Consider the following 15,652-nt stretch of genomic DNA (forward strand, 5'->3'; position numbering starts at 1 on the left):
ATTTGCAAAAACGCCATCGAGTCCTTCATCTTCTCCATCACTGCCTGCACTAGACCTCGAACCATGATGACCTAGCTCAAAACTAGGGACAAAGCCACTTGGTCTGAGGGAGGCTTTGCAATGTGAATTTGGCGAGGATCTTCTTCAAAAAGATAGACTTCTATGTCTCTATCAGCTTAGACCATGTACTATGTGGTCTAAAAGCGATTCATAGAGGCTTTGGAACCGGTTCCATACATAGTGAAGCATCGACTTATTACTTCTGACACAACAAGCGAACCAACAAGTTGGTTCGGTTCATACCGATAAAACAATGATTCATTTGCTGAGACAAAGGGATAGGAAGAAGGCTGCTCACACGAAGTGGTAGGGAAAGCAGGAAAAAGTAATAGTTCTTTTATTTCTACCAGGCCCCATCAGTACTGCATGATGCGGTTCACACATAGCAGGGAAACAAAAGCGGTTCCTTATCTGACAACCTTTTTCCAGGAATCGGCTACACATAGTACATGGTCTTAGTTTGCAATAAAAACACATAAAGTAATTGAAAGCGCCGTTAGTGAACCAAGAGGTAAGCGGCGTTAGTGAACCAAGAGAGAGGTGTGGACGCGTGTTAACGTTGAAGAATGCTCCGCTCTTGGCCGTCGTTGTTTAATGCTATAAATAAAGCTAGTCAGAGAGACCGAGGCCCCAGCAGAAACGTCTCCTCTTCTCCTCCACCTCCACCGCCGGCCCACAAAATCCTCTCCTTTTCTCTCTCCTCACTTCTCTTCTCCTTCTCCGACCGGCCTCCATGGCCCTGGACTCCGTCCCGTCCTACCCCAGCGACCTGGGATCTAGCAGCAGGGCAACCAGGCAACAGAGAATCCGGTATGCGCCCGCACTTTCCCCTGTTTTTGCTTGCAGCATAAGATCGATGCTCTGTACTTCAGTTTCTTGAATTTTTCCTGTTGCTGTTGTACCGTCAGGAAGGAGGAGCAGACGTGGACGGCGGACACCTACGCGCCGTACGACGACGGGCACCAGTGGAGGAAGTACGGCGAGAAGAAGCTCTCCAATTCCAACTTCCCAAGGTCTGCTTCTTGGCTACCTCCGCCGTCCCTGCACGCCGCTGTTCGATTCACTTACATTCCTCCCAAGCTACACGTTTTTCTCTATTTATGTTTCCATGCATGAGTTCTTTGTGTGCGGTGAAGTAATTTCAAGAAGAACGGTTGATTTTTAGGCGTTGATAGATCTACTGGTGAGTTTGCTGGGTCTGTAATTGGGTGAAATAGTTGATGGTAGGTGTTAAATCTGAAACTTTTAGACCCTACACGCTCCTTTATATTTTCTAACAGAAAGAATTGCTACTTCGCAATATCAATGAAGTTAGTCAATATGCAGGATCATCTTTTTAGTCTAGGTGGGGAACATATCTCTCAGATGTTGTGCATGTTGATGTAAACTAATCTTTAGTTTCTGTACGCATACAATTATCTGATTTTTTTTCCTGTGGGTGGGGGGTAAAATATAGTCTTTGTATGAGGCTACCTAGTGGGCCAGATATTAAATTTATTCATGCAAAATAAATAAATTCGATTAATACCCCAAATAACATTCGCTTAATGCACCCGAAGCTTGCACGTCAGCGGGCGGTCCGGTCAATGTATTTGGTTATTTGCGGCTAGTGCTGTCGTGTACATATCATATTGCATTGTTTTCCACTAGTCATTTCTTGGTAGAATTAGAGTGCGACAAGTGTCGGCGTAGCCCTTAATCAAGTGAAAGAAAGGACGTGCTTGTCAACTAAAAAAATGCATGTAATCAGCATAGGAGAAGAGCCATCACGGTGGCAATCTCTTTCGTAACTGACAACTCAACAAGACAAATAAAAATCCAGAAAGTGTTGGCTCACCACATTAATAGAAGAATTGCAAGTGGACTCCTTTGTTATCTGTCATTTGCAAGTCGTCTGAATCTAATATAGTTCACTAGCAGACTAGAAGTTTCCTCATTTGTTTTCTACACTTGTACCGGTTCACCCAACCTTTAGCATCATGCCGACAGTCTCAGCTAATACTTCTTTTACTTCATCGGAGACTGGTTGGCCCACGATGCAGACACAGCATCGATCCTGTTAGCATGTCAACAGCTTGGTAATAGATGTGGATGTTTCTAACCTTTTCTAAAATAAAATGGAGGTTTCTTCTTATAGAAGGCAGTAGATGAAAGGTCCCCAAAGTGTGTGTACTAGCAACATTTTAGGTAGGTTGAATGTTGATGGGGCAGAAGTGAAAAAAAGTTACGTGATTTAATAATCCAAATATTTTATGCTTCTTCAAAGGGATGTAATAGATAATGTTACTCCGCGTATATATGCGTACTGTACAATGCAATGGTAAAGATGAATAAGGCAAGTTGGTAGACTAATGGTGTGAATAAGTCCAAGAAGTGTTGTTCAACCATCCAACTTGAAATTTAGTAGGACACTGGCAGCTTTACTCACTAACTGAAAGGTTGATTAGTTAAGCTCTGCAATAGTAAATAGTGGCTAGCTAAAATATCTCATCTTTAATATAAGAAAAGTAGTACAAAATATTCTGCTGTCACCATGTGTTGTCCTTTTTGCTAATTTCTTGAGTGGGGGACATAAAACAAAAGAAGGCAAAAAAACTCCCATGGTATTCTGGAACACGTAAAAGCAAAAACACTCATCTTGTTCTGAATTCACTCTCTCCGTCGTTCGATACGAGGACTACATCAGGCAGACTAAATTGTATGCCTATACCCCCTCTACCTGCAAATTTGTTGTACAATGTACATTACCTTGCATTTTGGCCAAGACTTCTTCTGTTACCTTTCAGACTGGAAATTTTAGCCTGGGTCATACTATTTTCAGGTTCTACTACAGATGTACCTACAAGACCGACATGAAGTGCCCTGCCACAAAGCAAGTCCAGCAGAAGGACATGAGTGACCCACCATTGTTCACAGTCACTTACTTCAACCATCACAGCTGCAGCACCACCTCGAGGCCCATCGGCAGCGCCCCGGACACGGCGGAGCAGCCTTCCCCGAGGAAGGCAGTGTCTATCTGCTTCGGTTCACAGGCCAGCGAGCAGCCTACGTTCTTAACATCGCCATCTATGCTGCAGTCACCAGCAAGCAGAGCCAGCCAACAGCAGGACACAGGCACTTATGCTCGCCAGTTTCAGTGGACAGACACATCTCCATCGGCAGGCGATTCTCTGGTCAAGATGGAGGCTGACGATCTCTCTGGAACGAGCTCTTCGTCGGTCATCTCCGGTGGTGCTCTGTCAAGGACATTGCTGCCGATCGGCCAGTCGAGATCCATCGAGTACTTTCAGTTCTTGTGATGGAATAAGATGCACATATACATGCTGGTATCGGGTAGCTCCTTGGTCCTTGTTGCAGCCTTGCAGGTTAAGCTTGAATGGGGACATCACCTACTATTCTGAAGCTCTGAATGATCCCATGGAGATATGACTGATGCTACCTTTGTTCTTTTGATTCTTTACATTCGGAACCAAGCCACATTTTTGTGCTTGGATGATGTAAAGAGTTGGACTGGAGTTTGTTTATTTATCTAGTGCTAGTAGTACATCACACCTTAAGGGAAAGTTCAGGTGGCAATGTTTGAAAGCAGTTTGGCTGGCCAATCTTTTACTTATGGATTAGCTTTGGCTCCCAAGTATAATGTGGTGGTCAAAATAGAATCTGTTAGCAGTCAATTTATTGAGCAAAGTACATCGCATGGAACAGAGGGAAACAAAAACGAACGCCAAAGTGTTACAATCAGGGTCTCTGTAGAGCTAAAAAGTGATATCATGGTTTCCCGACGTCATCATCTCAAACTTTACGGGTCTGTTTGGTTCTTCACATGGGATTTTTTCTCATTGTGTAACTTGGATTGGTAGAAGCTGTATGAATGAGAACTTAACTTTAACATGTTTAACACACTTGATTGGTTACTAAGAGCATCTCCAATTCCGTCCCCTAAAGGGGCGCTGGATCGAGCGTTTGGGGGACATATTTCGTTCGTGCCACGTTTGGGGAACATCGCTCCCCAGCTGCATCCCCAAACGCCGCCCCAAACATTAAAAACACTGTATTTTTTAATTTTAATAGATAGAAAAAAACTCTATACTAATATTCAAATCGGTGCAACATAAACAAATTACATATAATTTTTTTTTGAAAAAACATAATCAAATTACATATAATTTTTTTAAACTACTTCTTTGACGGCTCCACCTCGTCGTTCTCACGGTGGCGCTTCCTGCTCGTCACCTCTTCCGAAGAGGCGGTGTCGGTCGATGCGTCGGAGGAACTTGTGCCCTCCTCGTCATCGACGGTGCTCGCCGGCTGCGCCTTGGCCTTGGCCTTGGCCTTTACTTTCACGTCCGCCTCCGCCTTCGCCCGGGCCGCCGATGTCGCCTCCTCAGACCCTTCCTCCTCCGCCTCCTCCTCCACGGCCTCCCATTCCTCCGCGTTTTCCAGTGGCGGCGGGGAATCATCGCCGCTGCTGGGCGTCCGGACTTTGTCCCACCAATGGCGCTATCCTGGAAACTTGCCCTCGTTGTCGGTGTCTGATGGAAGCCCAAAGAGGTCGCTCATCGTGAGAAGTTTGGATGAATGGCGACCGGTTGAAGATCTGAAAGCGCCTACGTACGAATCTTATTGAGCGCGAATGAACGACGGTGCAGAAGTCGAAGAGAGCGGCGGTTGCTCTTCCGAGGAGTTCGTGCTCCATTCCGGCGGTTTGCGCGTCGGTCGACGCGGTTGCCAATGCGACAGTTCCCCTTTCCAGCAACTGCACCATCGCTATGTAGGCGGCAGTTGAGCGTCCGAGCCGCCGACGCGTCGGGCCCGCGCCTCCTCGCCGCTCATTTCGTTGTGTCCGACGTGCCCGGAGCGTCCCCTGTGTAGCGGGGACGGGCTCAGGGCGTAGGACACCGTATTGAGCCGCACCGGACAAAAAAGGATTTTGGGGCGCGGGGTTGGGAACAACATTTTTGTCCGACGCGCTCCAAATCCCTTTAGATGACGATTTGAGGATGCGGCTGGAGATGCTTTAACAATTCTGTTTTAGCTACGTGCGAGAAACCGAAGCCCGTCGTTTCAATCTTAATCCCCACTACATAATCATTTCAATCTTAATCCCCACTACCTAATCATGCTTCAGTTCGAGATAAAGTCTAAATGAAAATCATCGTTGTGATTACATTTCCACGAGGGGTTCTTAGTTTAGTGAGTGTTTAAAGCTCTATTTCGTGTTCCCTTTTAAGATATGCAAGGCACTATCTAGATCAAGAGCTGGCGATCCAACGGATCAAAACACCACAAATTGTTTGGCCATACAAGGAAATATATAGATCCTGTAAACTTTACTTCACCTGATGCTTTCTTCACCGTCGAGACATCAACACAAGTTTCCCATGTCAAACAAAGAAGAAACTATTTATTTTAACAAAGATATGAACGTGTCCCTCAAAAAACGTCTGGCATGATGATTTGGAACGCATTTGGAGACAACACCGACAAAAAAAGACCAAAAATCTGTAAAAAAAAAACCCTTCTTAGCCATGTCCCTCAAACAGCGTAAAGATGCATGCATTTTAATAGAGGGGACCACACCATGTGGGAAAAGTAGGTGAGAGAAAGTATGGTACTCCCTCCGATCCTAATTAATTGACTCCACTTTATCTAGATACAGATGTATGTAGATGTTTTTGTTAACTAGATACATCCATATCTAGACAAAGTGAAGTCAATTAATTTGGATCGGAGGGAGTAAAAGAGAATAATATGTGGAGACTAGAGGCTGCATGCATGCATCCGGACGTTGTTTTTGTGCCCGGCGTTCCCGGTAGAGACTTTATATCTCTACCGGAAACGTCGGACATAAAATGCAGCACTATTTAGTTTTGGAGGACGGAATTGGGAAGCTTTTTTTTTTCCGCGGTTGTTTGGGGGACGCGATTGGAGATGCTCTAAACTCCATAGAAATTAATTTCTCCCCTCACTCATAGAGGCTTATTCTCTCTGTGTATTGCTGAAAGATTAAGGTATGAGGGCTAGAGCGGGTGAATATGAGTTTATGTGAATAACTACAAACTTGAAACATGAAGAATAAAGTACTTATAGTAAACAACAAGTTAATGAAGCAGAGAAAGTACCATATGAAGCAAGTATTTGCGCTGTCAACACTAACTACACGTCTATGTTTGGAGAGGTATGTAGTGCACGCATGCACCCAAGTCCAACCGACCTCACCCATGTGTCTGCTTGAGCGACCAGGCATGAGAAGAGGGGGCAGCGGTTGCGAAAGGTGAGACACCGAGGTGGTCAATGGCCGGGGGGGGAGGGGAGTAGTTCTCATCGATGCGTTGCCTCCGAGAGGTGGTTCGAATTGGGCAATCGCGTCTTTGCCTTGGATAGGTGTTGAGCGGCAGTGGTCTCGTTGACAAACATGCCATTTAGGTTTTTTTTTCTAGCACTCAAGATTAGGAGTATCAATTTTGTATCCAGAAATTATGGGCGGCCCCTGACCCCCTCATGCTTTGTACCATGCACATGGATCCACTATGTTGGTGATGTGTTTTGAAATATAAAAGATAACATATCGAAACATTCTAGCTCGAATCTTAAAGCACCGAACAAACGGCTGAAACAGTGCACGGCATGCTAGAAAATCCAGTTTCTATGAGAGCTAGAACGAACATTCGCGAAAGTCGACACTTTTCTAACAATTACCGACGGAAGCTTGACACGTCAAATAGGGGTTTGCTGTTGATCTGTGGCTCACCCGCTACCAAACCTTCTGTACAACATGGGATGGTGATCTTCCTGTTTCATTTTACCTTTTTTTTGTTAAACGATGTAACTTTGTTATCGATTAAATAAAGCGCCAAGAGGCTTCCCCTTCAAAAAAAAAAAAAACCTTCCGTTGATACAGGCCCATGATAGAGCAATTCTGTTTTTTTTTAAATGACAGATGATTTGAACCCATCAAAGCAGCCCATTCTTTTGGTCCTAATCGGCCCATCTCCACAAACTCCTTCCGTTAATTCGTTTCCTTCACTCCGAATCAAACGGGAAAAAAAAACACCGGGACACGTTGCTCACGTGTTCGGGAGGCTTCGCCATCTACCTCCGTCTCCTTCCCCAACTCCTCTCCAATCCCAAGCAGCAGCACCGGCATACCCCATACTTCACACGCCCAAACCCCAATCTGCAGCATCCGGCGGATCGCGAGCTTGGACAGACCGCTCGACCGGAGCGCGCCCACCATGAGGCTCCGATCCGGCGCCGCGCCGCTTCTGCTAACGCTGGTGTGCGCGGCGGCGGCGCTCCTGTGGTGCGGGGGCTGCGAGGCGCGGTTCGTGGTGGAGAAGAACAGCCTCAGCGTGACGGCGCCCGGCGCGCTCAAGGGCGCCTACGAGTGCGCCATCGGCAACTTCGGCGTGCCGCAGTACGGCGGCACCATGGTCGGCGTCGTCGCCTACCCCAAGGCCAACCGCAAGGCCTGCAAGGGGTTCGACGACTTCGATATCTCCTACAAGGCTAAGCCCGGCGCGATGCCCACCTTCCTGCTCGTCGACAGGGGAGGTGAGGGGACAGAGTTCGCTTCTTCGTTTTGGTTGCTACTGTTCCGCTCTGCATGTGTTTGTGTGTGGCTACCGATTGCGACGCCTGGGATCATGTGGAACAAATTTGACTTGTTTAATCACGCGACACCCTGATGCGTTTTAAGTTTAACAATCATTGGTAGGACGACCCCTCTTTGACTTGATGTGTGGAGGAAACTTCCAAGCCCTCGTGGATTTTATAGTTCTTCTGTCGCTGTCCTGTTGATTTAATTTCCTATGATGTTACTGATCTCCTTCTCAACAAACTAGTACTTGTTTAACATTCTTATTTCTCTTCCCTTTCATTAGTTAATTTACTTTGCGTGGCATAATATGGCCCTGCTGTTGTTACAGATTGCTTCTTCGCAAAGAAGGCATGGAATGCGCAAAGAGCAGGAGCAGCAGCGATCCTCGTCGCCGATGATAGAGTTGAACCTTTAATCACGATGGATACGCCAGAAGAGAGCGGAAAGGCAGATTATCTAGAGAACATCACAATTCCTTCAGCCCTCATTACCAAAAGTTTCGGTGACATGCTCAAGAAAGCAATTGATAACCGTGAAATGGTTAACGTGAACTTGGACTGGACAGAGTCCCTGCCCCACCCCGATGAGCGCGTTGAGTATGAATTCTGGACCAACAGTAACGACGAATGTGGTACAAAATGCGATAGCCAGATTGATTTCGTCAAGAGCTTCAAAGGAGCAGCCCAGATACTCGAGAAGAAGGGATACACACAGTTCACTCCTCATTACATTACCTGGTATTGCCCAGAGGCCTACACTCTAAGCAAGCAGTGCAAATCCCAGTGCATCAACCACGGGAGGTATTGCGCACCAGATCCGGAACAGGATTTCAGCAAAGGGTACGATGGGAAAGATGTGGTGGTGCAAAATTTACGCCAAGTCTGTGTTCATAAAGTTGCTACGGAGAGCAAGAAACCTTGGCTGTGGTGGGATTATGTGACTGATTTTGCAGTTCGCTGCCCAATGAAGGAAAAGAAGTACACCAAGGAATGTGCTGATGAAGTTATCAAGTCACTTGGTACGTCTGTTTACATTTGCCGTTATGTTTTCTATTGTGAGGTGCAGTAAGTGTACTGAGTACATCTATAATTTCCAGGCCTAGATCATGAAGCAATAGATAAGTGTATCGGTGACCCAAACGCTGATAAAGAAAATCCTGTTTTGAAAGCTGAACAAGACGCACAGGTTTGTATTTCCGTGCAGCTTTTTTCCTCTATACACACCATCGGTGATCTCGGATCGGAATGTAACATCGTACACCATTTTACATAGATTCATTTTTGACACTGCATTTTACATAGATTGGCAAGGGCTCTCGTGGTGATGTCACCATCTTACCAACTCTTGTAATCAACAATAGACAATACCGAGGTGTGTGGTCTTCTATCTCCTACCCATCACAGCTACTAGATTTTCTTGATTTGAGGTTCCATGTATGATTATCTTACTCTTTGTTTACCAGGGAAACTTGACAAAGGAGCAGTTCTTAAAGCACTTTGTGCTGGATTTCGAGAAACTACTGAGCCAGCTGTTTGCTTAACTGAAGGTCGGTACAATGATTTCACTACCTTCCTCACAATTTCCTGAATTTATGATGAGTACTTATGCTTCATGCTTAACTTGCTTGGCCTTTTCTCTTAAACATCTACCATTCATGTTATGTTAAACCATAGATATACAAACAAATGAGTGCTTGGAGAACAATGGCGGATGTTGGCAAGACAAGGCTGCTAACATCACTGCTTGCAAGGTACCTCTTGTGATTGTATCTCTGTCTGTATTCGACACTATTCGTTGATATTGTTTCCCTTTCCTGTTTAACTTATGCATACGATACTTGGCTGGTGGTTATGTAGGACACTTTCCGCGGAAAAATCTGTGAATGTCCAGTTGTGAAAGGTGTCAAATTCGTTGGTGATGGTTACACTCACTGCAAAGGTATAGTGGTATACTACCAGGAGTACGGAGAATATTTTATTGGCATATTTTTTCTGACTAAATAAGTAAAGTCTCATCATTTCATCAAGCTGCAAGCATCTACCTGCCGATTATTGTTCAGCGTCCCATGATGTCGCCGGTCGGATCATGAGGACATGAGAACCCAATTTACGTTCTAAATACTAACATATGATGTTCTTTTAGCTTCGGGGTCTGGGCGGTGTGAGATCAACAACGGTGGCTGTTGGAAGGAGACCAAGAATGGCCGAACATACTCTGCTTGTACTGTAAGTTATTAGTAGGACTTTTGTTGTCCATACTGCTTATTGTGTTACCGGAATGTAAAAGCATATTAATGGTGTGAAACACCTATAGGCTGATGGCTGTAAGTGCCCAGATGGGTTTAAAGGCGATGGAGTCCATAAATGTGAAGGTAAGGGTCAATGACTGATCTTCTTTTTTATATCACTGGTGACATGTCTCCTTTATTTTGTGCTGAACTGCTGACGTTAATATTTTGCAACAGATGTTGATGAATGCAAGGAAAGGACCGCATGCCAATGCAAGGAATGCAACTGCAAGAACACATGGGGAAGCTATGAGTGTGGCTGCAGTGGAGGCTTGCTGTACATGAAGGAGCATGATACATGCATAAGTATGTACATATCTTCGTACAACTTTTTATTATTGCTTAAGCTAAGCCATTGGGATTTGAATATCAGCAGGTTCCACTAATTGCTGTCTAGTTAGTCTCACTTTACATTGCGATGGATTGTGATACTCTCATTTGGTGGAGTCAGCTTTTAGATACCTGGGTGTTAAGCATACAAGTCACAGTGGGGATGCTTTCTTCCTTCTTCATCAAGGGACAAACTGATATACTGCAGGGTTCTAAAACACGACCATTGGATAGCAAAAATATATCAAAATCATTGTAGTATAGTACAATATTGCAGTTGCCACACCGGCTATAGAAATAAGCCATTTCAGAAACAAGCAAAGCACAACATTTCAAGTACAAACTGAGCATTAATCTATAATAGGCTCAGTGGCTCACTAAGCTGACTGATGATTATTATCTGCTGAAATCTCAAATGTAGCAACATATAGGATATGTCCAACCACTGCCTTGATTGACACTGAACTGACACCCCCATCTTATTCAGGCAAGGATGCAGCAGCACAGGTAGGTTGGGGATTCTTGTGGGTCGTTTTCTTCGGCCTAGCGGCAGCAGGAATTGCAGGATACGCGGTGTACAAGTACCGGATCCGGGTATGCGATATGATCAACCTCTTACATGCTGATTACCAACTCATAAAATCTAGGACAGTATCATCTAATTTTTTCTCTACTTCACTGAACACAGAGGTACATGGATTCGGAGATCCGGGCGATCATGGCACAGTACATGCCCCTGGACAACCAAGGTGATCACTCTAACCATATTGAGATGTGAAGAGCAACGCGTCTTCTTTCTGACAGCTTATGGAGACGACGAGATGGTAGAGCATTTCTCGTCTGGCATATGTGACTGTAGCAACCTTAATGTACAGCATACTTAAACCAACCTGTAAATTTCCATATCATCTTGCAATAACCATTGGGAAATAATCCCCCGACTGACTGATCCATCGATCAGATCGGCCGGGTCTTTCGTCTAGCCTGGAAGCCCAAACTCGTCGCTCACGGCTGCATGAAAGGGCTCCTCTCGCCCTGCCAGTCAGTGCACCTCCTGAGCGCCTATCTCTACCTATGTTCTTCTTTCATGGCTGGCCACCCTATGCCAAGGTAAAGCTCACGCCATGGCCCAGTTTTGCCCTACATAGGTCCGGCCACCATTATGGATTAGCACCTCTCACCTTTCACTTACCATCACCACGCCATTGTCCACCGGACACAATAATCTATCGTGATTGCGCGCGGAAATTCCAGCATATCGTTGCTGACGATGGTAGCCACGACGGTTACCACCATGAATTATCATCATTAAAACGACCAACACAGTGATTAAACGGTTAACCGATAAACTAGAGAGCAAGTGGGAGGTTGAGCAACACATTACAATACATCCAAATGAACTCACACATGTGCTCAAATTACGGTATTCTAGCGAGTTACAGTTCAGTTCTATCCTTTTACGTCCATCGAAACTAAAAACTTATAACACAAGAGTTGTGCGGAATGGTGAGGTGAAGCTACCCCTAAAAGGAAATTTTCAATCGTGTGCGATGAATTTGATGAAATTCGCTAAAAAAAAGGCTCCAAACATGAATGGAGAACTGTTGCTTTGCAGGTGATGAAACTCGAAACCGATTATCGGAATAGAACCATATGATCAACGGGCACCTTTTTAATGTACAACTTAGTTTAATTTCAAGCATGGTTGTGTTGATTAGAAGAAAGTAGACGAAGGAGGTGAAGAGAGATCAAGTGCATGGAACCAACTCACTACCCTAACTTGCGAAGTTTGCAACTCTAAGAACAAACCAGGCTCCATAGGAATGGTCGATTCGCCATTTCCTCTTGGATATGGCCCAAGGATACTCGAACAAGAATCTCTCCCCTCCCCCACCCTGTCGGATTTCTCGGAGCTCACAGACAATCTCTTGCAATTCAAGTGCCTCATCAATAATAATCCTTCGCTTAATAAAGGTTTATTTCGATATAATCTTAAAACAATGTATTTCCAAATTTATTTATTTTTCTTTTAAAAATTACAAACGGTCGATGTGAAAGTCTTTCATCTAAATTTTGGTCATATGTGTACCATTTTTTCGCGTACATAAAATTACTTTTTGAATTACAAATACTTTTGGTTGAGGAGCATTGACATTCTCTAGCTTTCGCTACCGCCTCTCTTCCTCACCAGCCACCTCCACATTCACGATCGGTGGTGCGACCAAGGTATTATGGGTTTCTTCTACTGTAGGAGTGCCCCAACGACCAACCTATGGGACACAACACTTTATTCCGCTTCATCTCTCCAATAGTTGGAGTCCAACTATTGGACCATGAATTTAAGAATTCGATGAAGCGTGAAATAAAAAAATATCATTTTTTTTGGAGTGTTCACCGGGAGAGCACTAAGGCTCCCGCCTGAATAGCTTCATTTCATCAAAAGATCGGGGTGAAATCCCCATGGTGACAGCAAGTTACAAGGATGGAGACATCACCCAACGCAACAACAAGGGGGTGAGCTCAAAGGGCACAATTTGCCAGGAAATCACGGTCACTCGTGAAGAAAGTAGGTGAGCCACTGATCGACGTTGCTACGGGACTCTACAGGGAACCTGGCGCGCCACAGGACGACATCGTCGCGACAGTTCTTGCGGAGCAGTGAGAGCGAGGGAGGGGGCCCATTGAAGACAACCCCATCATTGCGGTGTTTCCAAAGGTGCCACAGACGAAGGAGGCGGAGAGTCTGAAAGAACATCTCTCATATTATGTTTTGTGTGTTTGATGTCAATGTATGTGATACACTAATGGTTGTTTAAGTGGTACAGGGATTATATAGATACATTTGTATGTGTGTTGGATGTGGTCAGTTCTGTCAAAAAGAAACAGCAAAAAGATCATCAGGCCTGATAATTCGGGCTGGATATTTCCAAAATATCCGGCCCCCAGTTTTTCGGCTAAGGACTTGAGGAATTGCGGCTCAGTATGCTTCTGGATAGGGGCCGGACATTTGCCCGGATATTGTCCCGGTTTTGTCCCAAGGCCGGATTATCCGGGCCGGACATTTCGGAAATATCCGGCCCCCTCGAAAATGGCTAAGGACCTAAAGAAAAGCTTGTCTGGATAGAGGCCGGATATTTGGCCGGACATTGTCCCGGTTTTGTACCTGAGGCCGGATTATCCGGGGGAGGGGGGGGGGATTATCCGGCCCTTACTTAGGCCGGAATATCCGGGCCCCCGGAAGCCCCAACGGCTGGATTTTGGGGAGGGGTATTTATACCCCTCTTCTTCTTCCTTCCTCCTTTGCTCAATCATTGCACAAGAAATCTGCCAAGCTTCACCTCCATTAGAGCCACCTCAAGAAACACAAGATTTGCAAGATCTCCTTCCTCCCCCAACCAAAGCTCTTGATCTTTGGAGATTCGAAGGAGAAGACACCGATCTACATCCTCACCGAAGCGTTTTTCATTTTCCCTCATTTATTTGAGGGATCTCATGCTAGTGTTCCTATTTGGTTCCCTAGTTGATGTGTTGTTGTTGATTGTTGTATTGTTACAGATTTGGGAGCCTCCAATTCGGTTGTGGATGTGTGCCCCAAGAACCTTGTAAAGGCCCGGTTTCCGCCTCGAGGAAATCCCTTAGTGGAAGTGGGCTAGGCCTTCGTGGCGTTGCTCACCGGAGATCTGAGTGAAGCCTTCCTGGCTGTTGGTTTGGCTTTCGTAGCAACCACACTCCTCCAAATGTAGACGTACCTTCTTGCAAAGGAAGGGAACTACGGGAATCATCTCCGTGTCATCGCGTGCTCCACTCTCGGTTACCTCTATCCTATTCTATCTCTTATATTGTGTTTCTATATCTTGCGTAGTTGCTTATCTTGTTATATAGGTAAATTCACTTAGTTGCATATGTAGAGAATTTACCTTTGTGTCAAGCCTAAATTGAAAAAGAACTAAAAATTGGTTAGCACCTATTCACCCCCCCCCCCTCTAGGTGCGGCATACGATCCTTTCAATTGGTATCAGAGCCTCGGCTCTTATTTCGGGCTTAACCGCCTAAGAGTATGCCGAACGAGGAGCCCTCGGAAGGGGCCGCTAAGACGGTCTCCATGGAAGACTTCAATTCGTTGAAGTCCTCCATGGAAGCCCAAATGGAAAGCATGAAAAAGATGATTGCCGAGCTTTTGACTCCGGTCCCTCCCAAGGCTCCCATTGTAGAGGTAAAGGACACGAGTGAGTTAGAAGAGGGAGATGCTTCGGAATTACCCTCCTCTACCAAACCCGTGGAAGGTGATAACTTAAACACTATCAAAGCTCCCATTGCATCTCCTAGGGGAACTAGTGGAGGTGAGAGCTACAATCGAGTAGCTCCACCTTTTCTATCTCCCGATATACTCGGTTCCCCATCCCCATATGAACATTCGGGGCGACCCACCTAAGTTTTCCGTTGAGAATTTCGATACTTGGCAATTTGAGTTTCGCTCTCATGTTTGCAGTGCCTCCAATGAACTTTGGAGAATCATCGTGGAAGGCTTCAAGCCATACAACCCCGACAAGTTGACTAGAAGAGAAGCGGTTGATAGTCAACTCAACAACACCGCCTTGCACATGATTCAAACTAGTGTGGGGACAAAGGATTTGTTTCGTGTTCGGAACTACACCACCGCCAAGGAAGCTTGGGATGGTTTGGCTGCTAGTTGCATTGGAAGTGAGAGCACGAGAAGGAACAAGTATAATGCTCTTCGGAATAAAGCCGAAGGATTCATGAGGCTACCGGATGAAGATCATGAAGTCATGTATGGAAGACTTCTCACTATTGCCGATTCCTTCCGGCTTATTGGTGCCACCCACATCAATGACTCTTGGATCAAGGAGAAGTACATTGAATGCATGATGCCATTTGTACCCATTGACGTCAAGACTCTTGTCGGTAGAGAATGCTATCCCTCTCTCACTTCTCAACAAGTCGTGCACGAGATGCAAGCTCTCAAGGTGCTTGAGCAAAACTCTCATGATTCTCGCAATCGAGCTCTTGGGATGACAAAAGGGTTCAACCTTGCCTTGGCGGTCAACTCCGTTGAAGAAGTGATTCCTCAAGAATCTTATAGGGAATCTTGGAGTATGTCCTATCCGGAAGACTTGGAACACCACTACCATGATCACATGGCATTCCATGCTAACTCTTTTTGGGTTGACCCATCCAAGGCCAAGGAAGACAACATCAAGAGAAACAACTCAAGGGGGTTCACAAGTTCGGGCCCAAGGACAAGATCTTGCTACAATTGTGATGACAAGCGCCATTTCATTGCCGAGTGCCCCTATGAGAATAGGGAAACTCATGGTGGAAGGCTCATTCCCAAGGACAAGAGCAAAGATTCAAAG

At 45.5% G+C, this 15,652-nt stretch overlaps 2 protein-coding genes across 2 annotated transcripts; both read left to right on the plus strand.

The window, feature by feature from the left end:
- Nucleotides 1-691: 691 nt before the first annotated feature.
- On the plus strand, nt 692-3,734 carry LOC124703293 (WRKY transcription factor 55-like). Its single transcript, XM_047235519.1, has 3 exons — nt 692-870; nt 969-1,073; nt 2,882-3,734. The coding sequence occupies exons 1-3, from the start codon at nt 794-796 to the stop codon at nt 3,357-3,359; spliced, it is 660 nt and encodes a 219-aa protein (XP_047091475.1). The 5' UTR covers nt 692-793; the 3' UTR covers nt 3,360-3,734.
- Nucleotides 3,735-7,144: 3,410 nt separating this feature from the next.
- LOC124703292 (vacuolar-sorting receptor 1-like) lies at nt 7,145-11,259 on the plus strand. The gene is made up of 12 exons (XM_047235518.1): nt 7,145-7,614; nt 7,989-8,678; nt 8,757-8,845; nt 8,962-9,031; nt 9,123-9,206; nt 9,334-9,410; nt 9,517-9,598; nt 9,803-9,885; nt 9,974-10,031; nt 10,125-10,253; nt 10,765-10,871; nt 10,966-11,259. Exons 1-12 carry the CDS (start codon nt 7,296-7,298, stop codon nt 11,053-11,055), a joined length of 1,878 nt encoding a protein of 625 aa, XP_047091474.1. The 5' UTR covers nt 7,145-7,295; the 3' UTR covers nt 11,056-11,259.
- Nucleotides 11,260-15,652: the final 4,393 nt, after the last annotated feature.

This window comes from Lolium rigidum, chromosome 3 (assembly GCF_022539505.1).
Source record: "Lolium rigidum isolate FL_2022 chromosome 3, APGP_CSIRO_Lrig_0.1, whole genome shotgun sequence".
Classification (NCBI taxonomy): Eukaryota; Viridiplantae; Streptophyta; class Magnoliopsida; order Poales; family Poaceae; genus Lolium; species Lolium rigidum.

Excerpts from the sequence above, each read along its gene's own strand:
- LOC124703293 (XM_047235519.1), top strand. The coding sequence starts at position 794 with ATGGCCCTGGACTCCGTCCCGTCCTACCCCAGCGACCTGGGATCTAGC. Across the intron at positions 871-968 it reads ACCAGGCAACAGAGAATCCG|GAAGGAGGAGCAGACGTGGA; the intron begins GTATGCGCCCGC and ends TTGTACCGTCAG. Across the intron at positions 1,074-2,881 it reads TCCAATTCCAACTTCCCAAG|GTTCTACTACAGATGTACCT; the intron begins GTCTGCTTCTTG and ends TACTATTTTCAG.
- LOC124703292 (XM_047235518.1), top strand. The coding sequence starts at position 7,296 with ATGAGGCTCCGATCCGGCGCCGCGCCGCTTCTGCTAACGCTGGTGTGC. Across the intron at positions 7,615-7,988 it reads CCTGCTCGTCGACAGGGGAG|ATTGCTTCTTCGCAAAGAAG; the intron begins GTGAGGGGACAG and ends CTGTTGTTACAG. Across the intron at positions 9,032-9,122 it reads CAACAATAGACAATACCGAG|GGAAACTTGACAAAGGAGCA; the intron begins GTGTGTGGTCTT and ends TTTGTTTACCAG.